The sequence below is a fragment of the Petromyzon marinus genome, chromosome 4, assembly GCF_048934315.1.
Source record: "Petromyzon marinus isolate PM22_M1 ecotype Great Lakes invasive population chromosome 4, UKy_Petmar_22M1.pri1.0, whole genome shotgun sequence".
Classification (NCBI taxonomy): Eukaryota; Metazoa; Chordata; class Hyperoartia; order Petromyzontiformes; family Petromyzontidae; genus Petromyzon; species Petromyzon marinus.
Genome location: NC_133670.1, coordinates 1,143,806 through 1,162,868, shown reverse-complemented (window position 1 = coordinate 1,162,868; position 19,063 = coordinate 1,143,806). Strand labels below are relative to the sequence as shown.

At 38.3% G+C, this 19,063-nt stretch overlaps 1 protein-coding gene across 3 annotated transcripts in view; it reads right to left on the bottom strand.

Annotated features, from left to right (window-relative positions):
* LOC116938848 (E3 ubiquitin-protein ligase rnf213-alpha) overlaps positions 1 to 19,063 on the bottom strand; it is a 142,301-nt gene that overhangs the window by 98,542 nt on the left and 24,696 nt on the right. For 2 of the 3 annotated variants that reach the window (XM_076054374.1, XM_032946566.2), the window contains exons 12-21: positions 18,749 to 18,898; positions 18,280 to 18,476; positions 11,143 to 11,453; positions 8,246 to 8,472; positions 7,822 to 8,034; positions 6,556 to 6,766; positions 5,061 to 5,119; positions 3,404 to 3,629; positions 1,452 to 1,619; positions 759 to 857 (exon numbers count right to left, since the gene is read on the bottom strand). In XM_076054374.1, the coding sequence (XP_075910489.1) occupies positions 759 to 857; positions 1,452 to 1,619; positions 3,404 to 3,629; positions 5,061 to 5,119; positions 6,556 to 6,766; positions 7,822 to 8,034; positions 8,246 to 8,472; positions 11,143 to 11,453; positions 18,280 to 18,476; positions 18,749 to 18,898 (1,861 nt within the window). Of the gene's footprint in view, positions 1 to 758; positions 858 to 1,451; positions 1,620 to 3,403; positions 3,630 to 5,060; positions 5,120 to 6,555; positions 6,767 to 7,821; positions 8,035 to 8,245; positions 8,473 to 11,142; positions 11,454 to 18,279; positions 18,477 to 18,748; positions 18,899 to 19,063 lie in introns of those variants that run through there. The other variant, XM_076054379.1, reaches the window with a different exon arrangement.

The following is a 19,063-nucleotide window of genomic DNA, read 5'->3' as shown; positions in this document are numbered from 1 at the left end:
AGAATAAATGAACTTAAAAATTTTTAGACGCGACTTAAAAGTATCTACATTGTCGGTGAAACGTATTTCCAATGGTAGGGAATTTCACAACCGAGGCACAGACACAGCAACTGCCCACTAACCCCAGGAACGCAGCCGGGATCAAGGTACGCACAGAAGGGCAGAGTCTGCAGATCTTAACGACCTTGAGGGGGTGTAAGGATGGATTAGCTCATGAATATATGGTGGTGCCAGCTCATGCAAGGCTTTAAAACTAGTAGAAGGCTCTTAAATTCTACTCATTTCAAGACCAGTCGCCAGTGTAATGATGAGAGAACTGGAGAAATGTGGTCACGTAATGGGGTTTGGGCGAGCACCCTAACTGCCTCATATCTCTAACTGCTTGGAGAACTAAATGGAATATATGATCTGTAGGTAAAATAGTGATGTTGCTCTATGAGAGCGTTAAAGACAACTATGTACATATCTGATTATTGTTAACTTCCCTGGCAGGTGATGCCGTCATTTAAGGAGCTTAGAAGAGATAAATCTCATCACTCATTTTATGGGTCAAACTAAGCTATAGTTCTATTTTATTTGGTACATTTTAGATATGATAGTGGAATTATCCATGAGACAGAGCCAGTTGCTTCTCTTCACATGTGTTGGTTGCATTTTCATTAAGTGAATAAAGCCAACATGCATCATCAGCCATTATCTAGCCACTGCTTCATGAAAATCACAACAATAATGCAGTCAAATGTTTCATTTTTAAATACCTGCTGAATTCTGTTCTTGAGAAAAGTCATAGTCTTTGTATTCCATATTTTGTTGAAGTCTTCAGCCTCAAAGTTAATTGAAAGGACATCATGCCAGATCTGCAAAAAATGAAAGATTGATTTTACTTTATTTCACCAGGTGAAAACACATTATGACAACAAGGGCCCAAATAATGTAATTTGTTTTCACACTTGCACAATTCCAGGGTTATCCATAATTTCTGCAAAGAGTGATGCCGCTGAATTAATGGTGGGTTTATGGCATGCTTCTCTGTACATAATGGGTTAAGTTACATTCTGCAAAAAAGCCTCGCAGTCAAATCAGTAGCAGGAAGAGTGACAATAGAAATCAGGGTCATACATGCTCACATGAGCTTGCTCGCCCCACTGATGGGAATAATCCAGTCAAATCAGCTCTGTCCATCACACACAGACAACACACACACATATAAACATGATACCTGCTCCACCCTCTATGCGGCTATGCCAGTGCTGAGCTGCTGAGCCAGACAGCTTAGCACTGCTTATAATGATGATAATGATGTTGTAGTTGCAAAAGATGATGGCAATGATGTGAATGATAAGTGATGGTAATGGTTCTGATAACCTCTTCAGCTTGCTTTTGATTTTCAGTAATCAGTTATCTGGAAAAGTAGACATTTTCAACCATTATAATATATTTAAATGGTTTACCTTTGGTTCATGTTGATTAACAAAGAAGATTTCTTCAGAATGCCACGTACTTGGTTTGAAAATGTAGGTGGGCAATAAGGCTTCAAGCCAATGCAAGATGATGGAGTTTGCATCAAGTATGCACTTTGAGCCTTCCAGATGACTTTCAGGCATTGGACTGTTTATTTCCTACACAAGAACAAGATGCTATTTTAATACCATATCTAAATAATTCCTGGAGAAATACACTAAAGTTATGCACTGAATATCACTTTTTCCATCGTAACAAACACCAGAATATTAAATTGGTATCCGTTTCAAATGGAATGGAATAGTTAAAAGGGTAAGATGAACATGATTGCAGTAACACAATTCAGATGACGGATAATACAGCCATGACGAGTCACTCTAGGTGAGATTTAGCATTGGCGAGAGGAGTTGTAGATATGAGAATGTGAGATGTGAAAGAGAGGAGTAACATGACATAAAGATGTAGTTATTTGAAATGAGAGGTATGCAAGACTAAACGTGCTAGTGACATGAGAAGAGAAATGTAGATGACAAAGCATATATAATTATATAACTGCAGACAATATATAAATGACATGAGAGAACAGAGATTTAGATAAGAGGTTGAATTATAGTGTCGTGAAAAGATGTAAAAGGCCACGTGTGCCACCTCTACGCCCGACAAAGCGATGCAGTTAAATAAGAGGTAGACATGAGATGTGGACAAGATTTAGTGAGATAAAAACACAGCATGTACGTTTGTGCTAATTTAATATTTTCACACAGTTGTGTGAAATACAGGCAGACCTCGGTTAGCGGGACCCCATAGAACGCTAATTCATTATAGCGCTCTTTGTCATGGAGAAAACGTTAACTGAAAAAAATGTATAACTTAACAGCGCTTCTGAGCTAGTACATTCAGCAGTGGCGGCAGAAGAAACGTCCCCGTCCCCATCATTCGCTCAGCCAATGAGAGCAACAAACGCTCTCAGCCAACCAGATCTCATCCGTAATTCGATTATAACAATTTGTGGTCAAATTTATTCGGGTTTAGATAGTTTAGAACTCATGAGACTTTGACAGTATCAGGCTCCACCTAAAAGAAACCTCACCACAGACATTTAGACTGAGGGCATCACTAAGACCCGGATTGGGAGGGCAGCACCTCCAACCTCCTCTCCGACCACTGCCTTTGTAGTACAGTAGAATGCACTCGCGAGTAGTGCATAATACTTACTGATGTAATACATATTTTTTATTTAATTGTTTACCCTCTGTATTATTAGTGCCATTATCGATACTCCAATGAAGCCTTAATATATCGCTCATACAAAATAAATAGCACTGTAAGGAATGCATCCCCATATATACAATGGTATAACAGCCACTTTTATCACCGATTCCATGAGCGCTCACTTATCGAAGAGCGCACCTTGAGCGCTAAGCGAGGTCTGCCTGCAATTAAAATGATTGTTGGAATTGCTATGAACATCGTACATGAGGCTATCCTGGTTTAATAATATTATTATGCAAGAGGTGAATGATAAGTAAAGTAAATGGTCAGATATCTGCTGAAGCCAGATGCATGATGTTTGGTGCAAACCTAATGAGCATCAAGCAAGAGAATGTATACAACCGCATACTGGCAGACCTCATATTAATGCATTAACTACTCGTACAAAAATCCCACTTATCACATTTAGAAATAGAACACCAACTTTAACATTTCAGTTGAGTGTGAGGTTTAATGTTTATATATATTTACATCTAGGTTATATAGACACTATCATTTAACAAATAAATAGTAACACAAATATAAGCGATATCATCATATACACCTGATCTTTACATATGACATTTGGTAGAAATTATATTAGTAATAAAAATAAGTTAAGGGACCTAAGTTTGATCTAAATTAAAATCCATTCATTTTAAAATCCATATACTTTGGTCAAATTCCTCACCTGATTTTTGGTGTGTTTATGTAGTAAATATAAGTAAACTTCAAGGATTTTAAGGCAAGCAAATACAACATCACACAACCAGTCTTGGTCATAAGCAAATTGTTTACAAAGTCTGAGAAGAGAAAGGCCTTGTTTAATCGAGATCAGCAAGCTTTCTGGAAGAAAGGTCTGGTTGTTGCTTTCACGTACGCCTGTGGAATCTGACGCTTGAGGCTTTGATCCACCACTGTACACACAGACACAAATTAACATGAAATATCTTGAATGTGTAAAGATTACGCATTGTTAGTACAATTACAATTATACTTCAAGACCGGTCGTGGGCTATCATTTACGAAATCCGATTCTCATGCAGAGTCAATTCATAGTCTTAACCTATAACCAACACAGAATAAATCCCAAATTTGGTTCGAGTTCATTAGGGCCCCCCGTGGTGGTTTACACAAAACCACGGATGACTCAGTGCAGCGCAGCAGAAGTGCGTTCGTCGCTTGTTGCAGAGGTTTGGGTTCAAATGCGCAGGCCGCCTCGGTTTACACTGTGGGAGCGTTAACCATAACATATGCACGATCTACCTCCCAGTGGCAGTGGACAGTAAACATCCAGTGATGCCACAAGAGGATGAATTAAGATCTAGGCAGCAGAGGGGGTCAAAGATTAACGAATTTGGGAAGGATTGGCAATTTTAGAGATGTGAGGCATAACAAATAACTCAAAATCAAACATGACACAAAGGCATTGCACCAACTAAGCAAATTCGATATCAGAATACAGCAATTTACCAGTGAAAAAAGTATCCGTAGGTTTTCACAGCTAATGTTATGATTTGCAATAAATGTTTGCTTTATGCTACGTAATGTTCTGACCAAATCTGTCATTAAACATCCTCTACCACCAAACACCCTAACCCTAAGATTCTGACTTCCTGGATCATTATTCTTTCTGGATCTTGTTTTGATGTTAGACATAGTTTTAAATGAAACGTTGTATCTCATTGTTAAATTTTGTTGTGAGGATTGTTCTTCAACTTACTGATAAGATAACATGGTGAAATGTTATCTCCCTCGCTTGGTATGCAGGAGGTTGTGGGTTTGATCCCAACCCTCCACATTTATAAAAATGCATTTAAATTATTTGGTAACTATAATTTCCTACAAATGAAAAACCACTTCAATGAGCTATCCTGTGTGGCCAGATCGCCTCTGAAAAATAACTTTACTGGTAAATAAAAAAAAGTTTAGTTTAATTTGTATGTGACCATAAATGTTTGGCTGTGTGGGGTGGTGGTGGTTTCTTACAAAGATTTGTTCAGCTCATTGGGCCACTCTTGCAAATGAGACGAAGGTGATCTCACCGGGTTAAATAAACTTGATGTAGCCTTACCCAACAATCTATATGTAATAAGTTGATATTTTTACCAAGGGATTACTTTTTCACACAAACAACTTTTAGTCTTTGTATCAATGAGCTAGAGAAAAATGAAGGTGATTTGATACAGAATAAATACATAGCACGTTTACACAGAAAACTGGGGTAAGATTATAATCAAATGATATGGAGTTAATAAGCTGATAAATAACATAGTGTAAAGTGAGAAAAGGTAGAACGTTTTTATATGGTTTGTTGATTGACATCTTTATTTTATATACGAGGTTACCTTTGTGGACCGTCAAAATGAAGCTTCTTGCATATTGCATCACAGACCTGCAAAAATCCCTAAATGAAAAAAAATGGTTTCATGAAAATGTATCGCTACACACAATACATTTTAATGCATGTAGGAAACCCTCATCTATTTGACGTCATCTAATCATAAATTCACCACCACACCAGCACATGTACACTTGACCACACTGCCACATCCTCAAAACCCTCCACTAGCTCAAATTCCAATCCCGGATCATGTTGCGTTGTTTTGACTTCCATTTAGTTTGAAACTTTGTTTTGTATTTTTCCTAATGATATTGGAATTAGAATTTTTATTCCAATCCTGCTATCAGCATATGTAATTCAATGAAAAAAATATTAATTCCAAACTCACGTAGAAATAAATTAGTCAACCCTTGTCAATCAACCCTTGTCCAATAACAGCTTCTGGAGCATAGCATCACAAAATTACCATATAAATGTCTTCAAATTACTGTCCACACTATGGGCGCTGCACTTTTTTTCTGGCACAGGCAAACTCCCATTGGGCAATAAGTGCTCATTTTCTATGGGGAACGCTTACACAATAGAAACCTCGTGACACCAAAAAAACCCCATTAATAATCCAACAATAACTGTACATGGCCAAGTTCAAAATGCCAATGTCACACATCGACGTCGAACAACAACACGTAGAATACAACAAGGCTAGTAGAATGCATCCCATATAAAGAAAATAGTGGGTGCAAAACAGCAACGAGGTAGATAAGATTGTCAAAACACATTTATAACTTAAAGTCTGCAAAGCAGAGTGATCAATTGCACATACATGAGCATCTAATATCGAGATATATGTATCGTGACAAACTAAAAGCATATTCCATAGCACTAAAGTGCATGGTACTGAGTAAAAACGAACACGGTTCTCACTCATTCTCTGTTCATGCCCCGAACGATTTAGAGCGTTTCAAAAATGTCCTTGGTTACGTTCTCCTCTAAATCACCATTTTCTTCCGAGCTGTCGATTCTTTTAGAACTTGACTTGCAATTGATATATATATATCCTTGTCAATTCTCATATTAGTTTTAAACACACTCTACAGTATATCTGTTTCATGTTATTTAACCTTATTCCATAATTCTACTATGATTAGTCTAAACATATTCTGCCTAAGCCAACTTGCACCAGAGGGAATTTGATATTTAACTTTGATTTAATGGTGATTTATGTTTGTGCGATATTTTGGATTTCTCATGGGATAGTTATTTTTGTTCCGATTTCTATTTGCTTCGTTTACTTTGTTTTGGTGACACATGCCACTCTTGCAAATGTAACTATCATCGTCTTTTGAGTTATCACCTGAGAACTCAGAGCTGTGACAAAGTAACAACCGCCTGAGCCATCCATCCATATCACAGTGAAACAATATTAAAGTAATTTTACATGGAAGGTAACAATGTAGAACATAATATTTCTATTATCATGAGCATATACGCCAACTTACTCGTCTTTCAGGTTGTTGACGAAAACATGCAATTCCATATCTGTGTACTAAATCATGCAGCGATGCTAACATGTCCTCTGGTGTCCAGCTCACATCCATTTCAGTGAAAATGGCTAAACTGTTAATTGTCAACATCTTGAGCAGCAGCTGGGACAGATGTGGGTTGGCCTTGAGTAGACATTGGTGACTACGCAGCATTTGAATCACACTTCTGCAATGATAAATACAGAAATCCAGTACACGCCATTGTGTGGAATAACACAATGCAAACATATACGCATTTAAATTGATGAATATATTATAAAGTGCTATGCCTATAACCACTACCGGAGATAAACAAAAAAATCACCAGCCTAATGCAATTTTTTTTAAAATTTACATTTAATATACAATAAATTAGTATTTTAACATTTTGGTATCAAAAACAATATTTCTACCAATCATCAGTTGTATTAGCATGGTTCAACATGCATAGTCTTATGGTAAAGTCATGTAGACAGAAACAAATAACATAAATATCGACGTTTCGATAAAAACACAAGCGGTCGTCTTCAGGAAAAGGGGGGGGGGGGGGTTAGCTTCTGAAGACAACTCCTTATAAAGGTTTGAAATGGGCGTAGCCCAAATGTCAGCAGCCAATGCCAATGGTGGGCAGCGACCGCGGCGGTGGTGGGCTTTCCACCAGAGGGCTGCCAGGCAAAAATTAGCATGTCAATGCAAGGTCGCCGAGCCTTCTACACGGCGAGTGCACCAAGGTGGCTATGTTAATGTGAGAGATGAGCATGTTAATGGCAGATCGCCGAGCATCCTCCATGGCGAGCGTGCCAAAGTGGCTATGTTAATGTAAGAGATTAGCATGTTAATGGTATTGGCATTGGCTGCTGACATTTGGGCTACGCCCATTTCAAACCTTTATAAGCAGTTGTCTTTAGAAGCTAACCCCACTTTTACTGAAGACGACCGCTTGTGTTGCGATTGAAACGTCGATATTTGTTATATTTTTGTCTACGTGGCTTTACCGAAAGACCCAAAGAATATGAATTCCTGCAGTCACGAATGCTTTAAGTCAAGATACATACATAGTTGACAGATTAACCAATGTATTAGTCTTAGGTTAACGGTTGCTTGACTGAAAAAAAAATACCAAGATTGATTTTACCTCACTTTCAGTAAAAGCAATGTTTATCATTTACATGTACTTACTGGATGTTAGATAAACATAAACGTAATTTTAAACATAAGCGAGAAAACACCATGTTTATTTACTTTTGAATGTTTTCGTTTTCCAAAGATTTCTTCTGAAACTGTTGCACAGTCGTGGCCACTACTTGTTTCGTGGATGCAGCCACATGGCCTTCTGGACCACCACTCAGCCTCTCCAACGCCTCCAGCAAAGGCAGCGACAGCAAACACTCGGAAACTGGATGATGCATCATCAAGCACTTCCCATAGAACCACTTCAATGCAGCGAGCACAATCCTAAACGGTGCACAGCAATATCGACACAAAGAGACCATCAGAGATATTTACAAATAAGTTTTGTTTGTAAACGAAACCAAATGTTATTCAGCAATTAAACTCCATAACATTAGATTATATATTTTAAGACTGATATACATTATACACATTGAATTACAATAGCATTCTATTAAACATTTTTCAATAAAGCACAAATATTTCATGCACGTACTCGTTCTTCCGCTGAAATTGTTTCCAGATGTCATCGTCTATATTTGATGGCAGAATCAATGCCTTGCAGATCATTGATGCGGGTTTTACGACTAAATCTAAATTAAACTTGCTGCAAATGCAAACCCACAGTACTGCAAAAGCTAACTTGTTTGATTCAGACATACATTCAGAATCAAATATCATCTTCTGAAGGTGGTCTACAAATTTCTTAAGAATTTCTTGAACCTGAAAAAATAAGTATCCGTTAAGAATTTTCACATTTTAAAAAATTCAAATCCCAGTTAGAGAGCGACTTAGCCAATCTCTCATGAGTTGATGAAATGAGTGCTGCTCGATGAGAATTGAACAGTGATCGTCCTCGAAAGACCACCAGCATGAAAATGTGGTATTTCCCACCACTGGCTCATGGCTGCCAATGGAAATGAGCAGTTGAGCACTTCCCATTGACCGTTTAAAGATTGATGCACTATGGCTTGCGTCACTTCTTCTCTTGGTGGAAAACTTAATATAATTTTTTAAATGTCATTTGACAGCTTTTACATCTTTAATTGACAAGATAAATATCGTAAAATAAAAAAATAGTACCTAACATTCAGTTTGCCAATGTAACACAAAAAATGAAACAGGACATAATAGCTTACAAGGCTGATAAAAACATAAGCATGGTGAAAACACTTTATTACAGATAAAATTAAGCAGTGTTCCTAACTTGCAATTGTAGGTATAGAAATCCAGACAAATATTTTAAACTCAACACATTCATCAGTAACACTGCCTTAAAAGTAAAAATATTAAATCGGTAATATTTTGGGCTATGGCCCTTCTTCGTGGCACATAAAGCAGCCAGAGATAGAGGTCAGAGAGAGTGGGAAAACATTAAAGACTGCACTTTAAACCATGGGGTCTGATAACTACATTCTAATAAATTTCCTAATGAACACACTTTTAAACTGGTATAGTTACCTATGAGTAGATGTTGCATAAAAATAATTTAAACAGTATTACTAAATAAACTCATTCTATTTCTACGTGACTTTACCGAAAGAACCAAAGAGTAATTCCCGCAGTCACGAAAGCGCCAAATAAAGTTTGAACCACCTCTACGGGGAGGTTTTAAGTTTGTTTCCTCTCTCTCTCTGTCTCTGTGTTGTCTCTCTCTGCTTGTGTCTGTCTTTGTGTCTCCGTGTATGTGTCTCATCTCTCTCTTTGGAATAACGTAATCAACCAGGCCATGCGTTGTGTGTTGACCGACTCTGTGTTGCGTTATATTTTTTTCTTCCAAATGTTACTAAATTTTGTTTTATTTAGTGTGCTTTTCCCTCTCTCTCTGTCCCCCCCCCTCGGTCTCTCATTGACATGCTAATTTCTCTAACCCCCCCCCCTCTCTCTCTCTGTCCCCACCCCCCTCTCTCTCTATTTAAGGCCTCGGCACAGAGGCGCAGTTTCTCTGTGTCCCATACGTGTCTCTCTCTGTCTCTGTGTTAACTCTCTCTGCTTATGTGTCTGTATATGTGTCTGCGGTTCTGTGTTTTATCTCTCTCTTAAATTTAGCAATCCTTAGAGGAGCGTAATCGGCCAGGTAGGGTGTTGACTGTTATGTTGGCCGGCTATCTGCACTGTATTGCATTATATTTCTAAGTTTACTGGGTTTGTTTTCTCTTTCATCTGTACCTGATGATGATTGCTTGCGTTGCAATCGAAACGTCGTATGCTATTATGTAATTTATTATTTTCTATTTCTACGTGACTTTACCGAAAGAACCAAAGAGTAATTCCTGCAGTCACGAACGCGCCAAATCAAGTTTCAGTCCTATGTGTGTAGTCTATACAGTTGGCACTTTTCTAACTTTATTTCATGCCCAATTTTGCTATTTCATCAATACTGATTTTTAAATAACTTGAATTTATAAGATCAACTAAAAATAGATCACCACAAACACATCAGCATAGACAATGGAGTTACAAGGCTGATCAAAACATAAGCAAATATAAAATACTCAAATCCAAATAAAAGGCCACGTGGCCTAACGGTAGCGCTTTCACCTCTTGTTGCATATTGGTTCATACTGCGGGTGTATCAACTGTAAAATATGCATCGTCTGATTCTCAGTGGCCCCTAAAGAACCTGCGATGTCATTCAAAAAGAGTAGGCCATTGTGTGCGGGAATCATGTTTCAAATTTGAATAGTAGTCAATTGAGATTGTACGTGGCAACATTTTTCCCTGCTGTGAAACGAATGCAGACTATCTTGAAACATTGCACCTTCGTGACAGCCTTGTGCTATAAGAATGATGCAAATGCACTCAATTGATATGAATAATATTAAAGCAAAAGAGAGCTGACGAAGCAGGCAGCCCATAATCACAGCCCAAGATCACAATCCAACACATCATCCAACAGTAGTGCCAGTAAAATAGCGCACGGATCAAATCCTGGGCCAATGAGGTCAAAACAAAACAGACAATGAGACATGAATAGGCAGCAGATCAACAAATACCCAAAGCCGACAGTCTGAAGCAAGCAGTAGGAAGATGGGGCCCAGGGCAGGCTGCTGAAGTAACAAGGCCTAGTCCATTTAAATATAAGTTGATTTTGTTTATGCATTGCACTCATGACAGGTAAAAAAATAAACCTGCATCGTCATGGATACGGAATGGAGTTTGATCTTTGCTTTTTAGGTTAACGCATGTTTTCATGCAATGCAAAATATGTTGTGCAATAATTAAAATGTCCTTCATGTATTAATTTAGATTTCTTGTCCCTTGTCAATCACTTCAGGTTGTGACTTCCTCATACCGCGTTGATAACAGTGATTATTTTATACTTCAACGTGTTGGTCAGCACAGGTTGATAAAGATGCATTGAGAAATATTAAATTTAATATTTAGTTTTACCTGTTTTTCATTTATGTTTAAATTCCACACTTCACAAGCCCCACAATGAAATAAAAATGTGTTTAAAAAGCAATATTTCAGACAGTCTAGCTGTATCATGATGATTTCTATATTTATCTTCATCTCGTTTCTCAGGCTATGAAGGATGTGTTCCAAAATAAGTTCACCAGCCCACTCTTTGCCTTTCTTTTTTTTTATTTCATCCGAATAGCCAGCAACATAACGAGCTGTTGAGGCTACACGTTGCCAAACGCCTTTGGCTCCCGCCGCAGGTGGGGCACAAATCACATCATCAAACTGGTGCCAAACACCTAGAAAACAAATAAAAAACAATTTTAGTAAGTTTGCATCATTCGATGTAGGCAAGCACCAATCTAAACAATTCATAACAATTTTTTACTGCAATTAAATAGTACATTTGCGTAATCGCAAAATATAACGTTATTTTTTACGCATTTTGCTTATAAAAGTCCGCATTTAATATATCTTGTACAACGTTTTATGCCGAGGTATTTCATGAAATACAAAAAAATAGTTGCAAATAAAAATACACAAAAAAGAAAAATGTGAATCCCAATTCCTTGTAGAGCAGACAGTAACATGAGTGTTTTGATATTTGGAACATTTTAAGGGCAAGGTTCAGCATCACTGCTGCTATTGCTATGCACATGAGCTGATTGGTGACAGTTGTGTGCAGTGGTGTACAACAACAAAAACTTAAGAGGTACAACATGGCAGTCACTTATTTTACCTGAAAAAATGTATATATCATGTACTGCAAAATGCTGTGAAACTTATTTGAGATCTGTAGCGCTTTATAAATTTAAACTTATGGCAGGACCCCGGGGTCCCATAAGCCCCCAGGTCTCGCATAAACTGCGTTGCGACGTCATTTTATGGCTGTTGAAGGCGAATGATACGGCAATCTATTCCTCTCGACGAGCTCTACACAATGCGCTAATCAAAGTTTCAAAGTTTTGTTTCTTCTGCGCATTCGTCCTCGCTGCGCTTGGACGACACGACAACAGAATGATCCGCGCCAGGTGGGTCGCGGTATTTATGTGCGCGGTGGAACGGAGTCGCCAAAGATAAATTAATATTTTTTTTAGGATTGACTTTCGTTTATTTCGGACCCCGGGGTCCCACCATAAAGTTTAATTGTTTAAATATATAAAGGGTAAATGTGGCAACAGATATCACAATACAGCCCAATGCAGGCGTGCATGGTGGCATACGCCTGCAATCCAGCGCTTTGGAGCCAGGTAGCTTTGATTTGTGAAACTGGAAAACCCATTGACTAGGAGATTAAAGAATAGCAAGTCGGTTTGTGAATACTGCTATGTAGACTTTTGAGTATTATCCCCCCGATTAGCACGGTTGGCTACATAGGGTGCGAAATAAGTTCAACATGCATGCATACATACATATAAGTGGGTTTTCATTGAGTACTCTGGTTTACTCCCACATGCAAATCGCTAAATAAAATGGCATTTGCCAAACATCTGAATATAGCACCCTCCTGAAAATGTTTGGAGACCGTGAATTATCCATGGATGAATCATTCAAATTACTATGATTATTACTGACTATAGGAGAATAACAAGATAAAAAAGGGAAAGCTCCTAGACCATATGGTATAATTGTGAGCATCATAAAAAAGTGGGACCAAATGCGAGATCAAAATTAAAGGACTAACCATTTTTACAGAGAAATTAAAAACTGCAATAATGCAACAATGCTTCAATAATTTATATATTCAAACACTTTGATAAAACTAGCTTTAAGAACTATAGACCCATCAGCCACTCATCTCGCATACAATTATTCATGAATAGCAGTGGGGACAGAAAAATGAACAAATTCTACACCAAACAACTGCCAGAGTAAGCAGGGTTTAGGAAAGATGTCTCTACCACCGACCACATACAGACCATATATTAGATTCTAGAAAAGCCCAATGCATTCCAATTACCATTATACTTATCCTTTATAGGTGAATCATAATTTGACTGGGTAAAAATGGATGAAGTCATCCAAGCTCTCACAAACCAAGGCCTAAATAAAAATATATATAGAGAGGAAAGACTATAAAATTAAAACAGCCACACTAAGATTACACGAACAACACCTTAGAAGGGGAGTCGGACAAGGTGACACGTTTTCACCAAAGTTATTCACAGTGACATCAAAATATATTTTCCAAATTTGAATTGGAAAAAAAAGCTATACATATAGAGACAATATTACCAATTTCATTTTTGCTGACAACAGTCATTATAATGTCCAACGAAAATGAACTCCAGGAAAATGGTTAAACTTAATAGTGAAGGCTACCAACTTTGACTTAAAATGAATATGAGCAAGGCAAAGGTCATCGACAAGTTCACTCAATTGCAGATATCGGTCAAGATGGACACAACTTAAAAACAAATCAAAGTATGTTTACCAGGGGCAGCTACTGAAGGTGGGCAGAATTAAAATGCTGAAATAAGCAGACAAGAGCAGGGTGGAGTGCTTTTAAAAGGAAGAACTGAATGAAGCAAGTTTTTAAATGGTGTGTACTATCTGCTGTAAGATATGGTTTAGAAATATTTATAAACATATATAGAACTGCACAGTTACATGCTTGGAATTACTTTGTGAGACAGAAAAAGGAACACACGAATGAGAGAATATACACAGATTAATGACATCATCCAACCTATTTCGAAAAGTTGGCCTAGGTAGAACACATCGCTGGAAAGGACAATAGACGATAGTCACGAAAAATTATGGCGTGGCAGCCATCTAATGGAACATGTTCAAGAAGACACCCTCTGAGAGGATAGTGATAAAATTAGTTAATGTGCAGATGCTCGATGGATTGTGCCATCACAAGATCATAATAAGTGGTGGCGGTTTGGGGAGGCATTCATCCAGCAGTGATTAACCATGGAACATGATAATGGGATAAAAAGCTTCACAACAACTCAAGTAGGAGTGGAAGCTGTCATTTACTACTTTTGAGGCAAATGCCAGTCAGCCACCAAAATCCCATAGACCATCCATATGTATTGAAGGTAACCAGAACGTTTTAAAAACACTTAACATTGTTTTACCGATGTAATTATTGGCTTACATTGAAGCACCTTCTTTAACTGTAGTATAACAAGTATGATGTCATGTAAATCGCGTAAATATAAATGTGTTGTTAAACCCGCCACCACCGGACACAGCCAATTAAAAAGATTTGTCACATAAACGGAACATGTCAATTCGTTACTAGTACATCACACCGGTGTGTTGGAGAGCAAATCTACAACATTTACAATCAGAGTACGACGTTTCGCCAGTAATTACAACTAGTATCATCAGGCGACAGCCAGATTTGTGGAGAAATCCTCCTGTTTTGTTTCTTAAATAGAGGGATAGATGTGATGACATCACTTGTGAGCCCTTCAAGTGCAAAGTGGGGGGTGTGTTAATGAAAGCATATATATTACAAAAGGTATCCATTGCCGGTTGGGTTATTCATATAGTAATCAACGTGGCATGCACATTGTTATTCTTGGTTATTTCGGAAAAGTCTCGTAGAAGGGAAACAATAAAATAATAAAAATATAAAACAATACAATTCTCACGACGTTTCGACTGCAACACAAACAATCATCATCAGGTGTGAAAACCACAGCAAGAAAATTTGAAAAAAGTGGCGGGTTTTTTTTAACGTTAGCACCACGGAGAGCGATTTGGCAGTTAGTCAGATGGACGAGTCCATCTATATTCTTAGTTCTTTCGGTAAAGTCACGTTGAAGGGAAACAACAAAATAATAAAATATATAAAACAATTAAATTCTCACGACGTTTCGACCATAACACAAACGGTCGTCTTCAGGTGTGTTGGTTTGCATAAATTTATTTTTAAACGGTGTATTTATTTGTTTATTTAAAAAACGTTAGCGCCACGCGCAGCGATTTGGCAGTTTATTTAGGACTAGTCCATCTATATTCTGAAAAGAGGAGGGGGGAGACGAATTTTTTTTTTTAATGTATGCTGTCTGAAAGCCACTGTAAGCGTGAACAATCAATTAAGACCTGAAATGGTTTATCAAATCTTTCCAATGATTGCTAAGATAGAATCCATCTTCTCGGTTGAAATTGTCTCTGTGCTTGTATATGTGGATAGCCTCATGAACGAATCTCTCATGGTAGCCAGATGGCTTACAAAGAACCTCTGTCTTGGAAAAGTCAATGTCATGTGAGCCTACTGAATTATAACAATGATCTGCCACGGCCGAGGTGTTGGTCCTACCGTGTTTAAGGTCTGCTTTGTGTTCACGAATGCGGTCCGAGACATGGCGTTTGGTTTCTCCAATGTAACTACTACCACAGAGGGTAATACCAATCGCATTTACACTGACCTCTCCTGCTGTAACTTCTTCTAATGTGAAACGAATTCTTTCCAGAACTAGCTTAGCTCTTATCTCAGAGAAAATCAGACTTATACGCACTGAACTAAATCAGTTAGACAAGACACGCTACAAATCACACTTATCATTGACGGAAACAATATCCACATCGGATTGGGAACATGTAGACAATATGACTGCCTCTTCAGCTGCCACTATGTCGTCCAAATGTAAGGATAACCTAATTTCCAAATTTAACCTCCTCTCCTACAAAAGACCGGACCCACACACCAAAAAGCTAGACGTTAACAAAGTCGTAATTAATCACAGTAACAGTTCTACTTCCGATGGTCTAAAATCCGTTTTAGCTAAAGCGCTAAACTTTGCAGTCACACCTAAACACATACCAGTTAATGATATCATTGCCCAAGTAGACGTGGCTCTCAACGTCCTGGGTCACATCGCTGCAGACGTAGCAAGATCTGAAATCGCTGCAACCCTCAAAAACGCTAAGATGCCAGCTAGCAACCTCAGCAAAGATGAGCGTTTTGAATTATATAAATTTAAAAAGATGGATGACATTGTCATCCTCTCAGCCGACAATGGGCAATGCCACTGTCATCATGGATAAAATAGAATATAACAACAAAATTAAAGAATTACTCAACGATGGCAGCTATACAAAAATAAAAAGAGATCCCACCAACAGCCTCGTCATACAAACCAACAAAATCATTTCTGATTCAACCGCATTAATTGATCAAACCAAACAGTTCTCTTTGAAACCTTCTACTGCCAGGCCACCAAGATTAAACGGCTTACCAAAAAATACATAAAGTAGATACACCCCTTCATTCCACCGTCTCTATTATCAACTCCCCCACCTACAAACTGGCTCGTTTTCTGTCTAAAATCCTGCGGCCTTTCACTGGAAAAACCACCTCTGCGGTACAAAATTCTACTCACCTGGTATCGACAATCACGGGTATATCCCTGTCCCCAGACGACCTGCTTGTCAGTTTTGATGTAGTTTCCTTATTCACCAAAGTTCCTGTACCTGACACCATCGCAATCATTGAAGACTTGGTTCATCAAGGACTAAACACTGAGGTACCCCCCTTGGTGAGACACTGCTTAACCAATACATACTTCACTTGGAATGGAACTTTCTACAAACAAACTGAGGGCACCCCAATGGGCTCCCCTCTATCTCCGGTTGTAGCCAACATTTTAATGGAGAAATTTGAGACTGACGCCATCCAGATTGCCACTCTGCGCCCAACCTTATGGAAGAGGTACGTGGATGACACTTGTCATCTGGCCACATGGCCGGCCTGCTCTAGACCAATTCCTCGACCACATCAATTCCATACACCCAGCCATCAGATTTACCATGGAAGTCGAAAGAGATGGCAAGCTACCTTTTTTGGATGTCCTAATAAAAAAAGAGACCTGATGGTTCAATGAGCCACTCTGTCTACAGGAAAGCTACCCATACGGATGCTTACCTGAAACCGGATTCCCACCACCATCCATCCCAGAAGAATTCCTTCATCAAGACTCTGCACCATAGAGCCCAATGCATATCCGACCAGGAACACATAGCCAGTGAACTCAAGCACGTACACCAAGCTCTTAAGGCTAATGGTTACTCCGACTACACAATCCGCAAAGCTATCACTCCAACCATGAAGAAGGACCCTCTTGAAGAGCCTTTCAAACCATCACTTTACCCTACATTGCGGGGATCACAAAAAAGATCTCCAAAATCTTGAATGAACACAAGATCCAGGTCCGATTCAACACATTACATAAAATCCGTGATCTGGTTCTGTCTGTAAAAGATGTGATTCCGGACATACAGTACCCTGGCGTCTACAAACTAAGTTGCCTCTGTGGTAGTAGTTACATTGGAGAAACCAAACGACATGTCTTGGACCACATTCGTGAACACAAAGCAGACCTAAAACACGGTAGGACCAACACCTCGGCCGTGGCAGATCACTGTTATAATTCAGTAGGCTCACATGACATTGACTTCTCCAAGATAGAGGTTATTTGCAAGCCATCTGGCTACCATGAGAGATTCGTTCATGAAGCTATCCACATATACAAACACAGAGACAATTTCAACCGAGAAGATGGATTCTGGCTTAGCAATCATTGGAAGGATTTCATAAACCATTTCGGGTCTAAATTGATTGTTCACGCTTACGGTGGCTTTCAGACCGCATCCATTATTTTCGTCTCCCCCCTCCTCTTTTCCGAACATAGATGGACCCGTCCATCTGAATAACTGCCAAATCGCTCTCCGTGGTGCTAACGTTAAAAAGAAAACGCCACTTTTTTCAAATTTTCTTGCTGTGGTTTTCACACCTGATGATGATTGCTTGTGTTGCAGTCGAAACGTCGTGAGAATTTTATTGTTTTATATTTTTATTATTTTATTATTTCCCTTCTACGTGACTTTACCGAAAGAACCAAGAATATGAATCCCTGCAGTCACGAAAGCTTTAAATAAAAAAATGCACATTGTTATTGTACCTCCTGTCGTTTGCGTGCAATAAAATATCAATACCTGTTATTGTTTGCGTACAGGTAATCCCTATTGATGTAGGGTGGCCTGTATATGCTTGCATTTAAACACTGTATTATTTGATGATTAGCTTTCAAGCAGCACTAAGCCTGTAGCTATTTGAACGGTCAAAAATATTTATTTATTAAAATTTCAAAACACTCAATGACTTACTTTCTACAAAAGTTGTTGGAATGTGTAAGGCGCGCTCATATGGAATTTCTGAAGATGTTTCTTTGTAGATGAACTCATATTTCATTTTCTTTTTAGCCCGAGCTTTACAAACATATTTGTAAGCCAATGCATTCTTCTTTACTGCAGAACCCTTAAGGCGACAATGACCTTCCAAAACATGAACTTCATTCTCCAACCTGCAAATAAGAGTGGGCAAAAAATTCGTCAATATTAAAATAAAATTCCCAAATAACTCTCAAGAACCAAATTTTTTCATTCGAGTGAGATTTTCCTGAAATAAATTTCCCAACTGAAAAAATGATTCCTTATATTAGCTGGGAACTTTTATTGCACATACATGCAAGATCTGTTGAGTTAAAAAAGAACACTGTTCCCATTACTCAAGCAGAGGCTACAATTAACTTTGCGAATGAAGACGATAATGATAATAATGACGAGAATAAATTACCTGAATGTCATCATTTTACTCAATGTTTGACCTTGCATCATTACATACACATCAGATGTTTCTGAATCAAATTTAAACTCTTTAGCAAGCACGGCCCAGAACACCACATCCACTCCATCTGGGTCGTCTTTTTCAGCCAGAACATCAGGCCTGTTAAAATGAAACAATACATTAATATGAAATATAATACACGCTGCCAGCTCATTTAACAAACCACATGCTGGTTAGGCAGATTCATACATTTAATTTAAGTGCCACCTACACAAGGCTTATTGACTATAATTCAATATCAATTGTCATCACTAAAATTGCTCC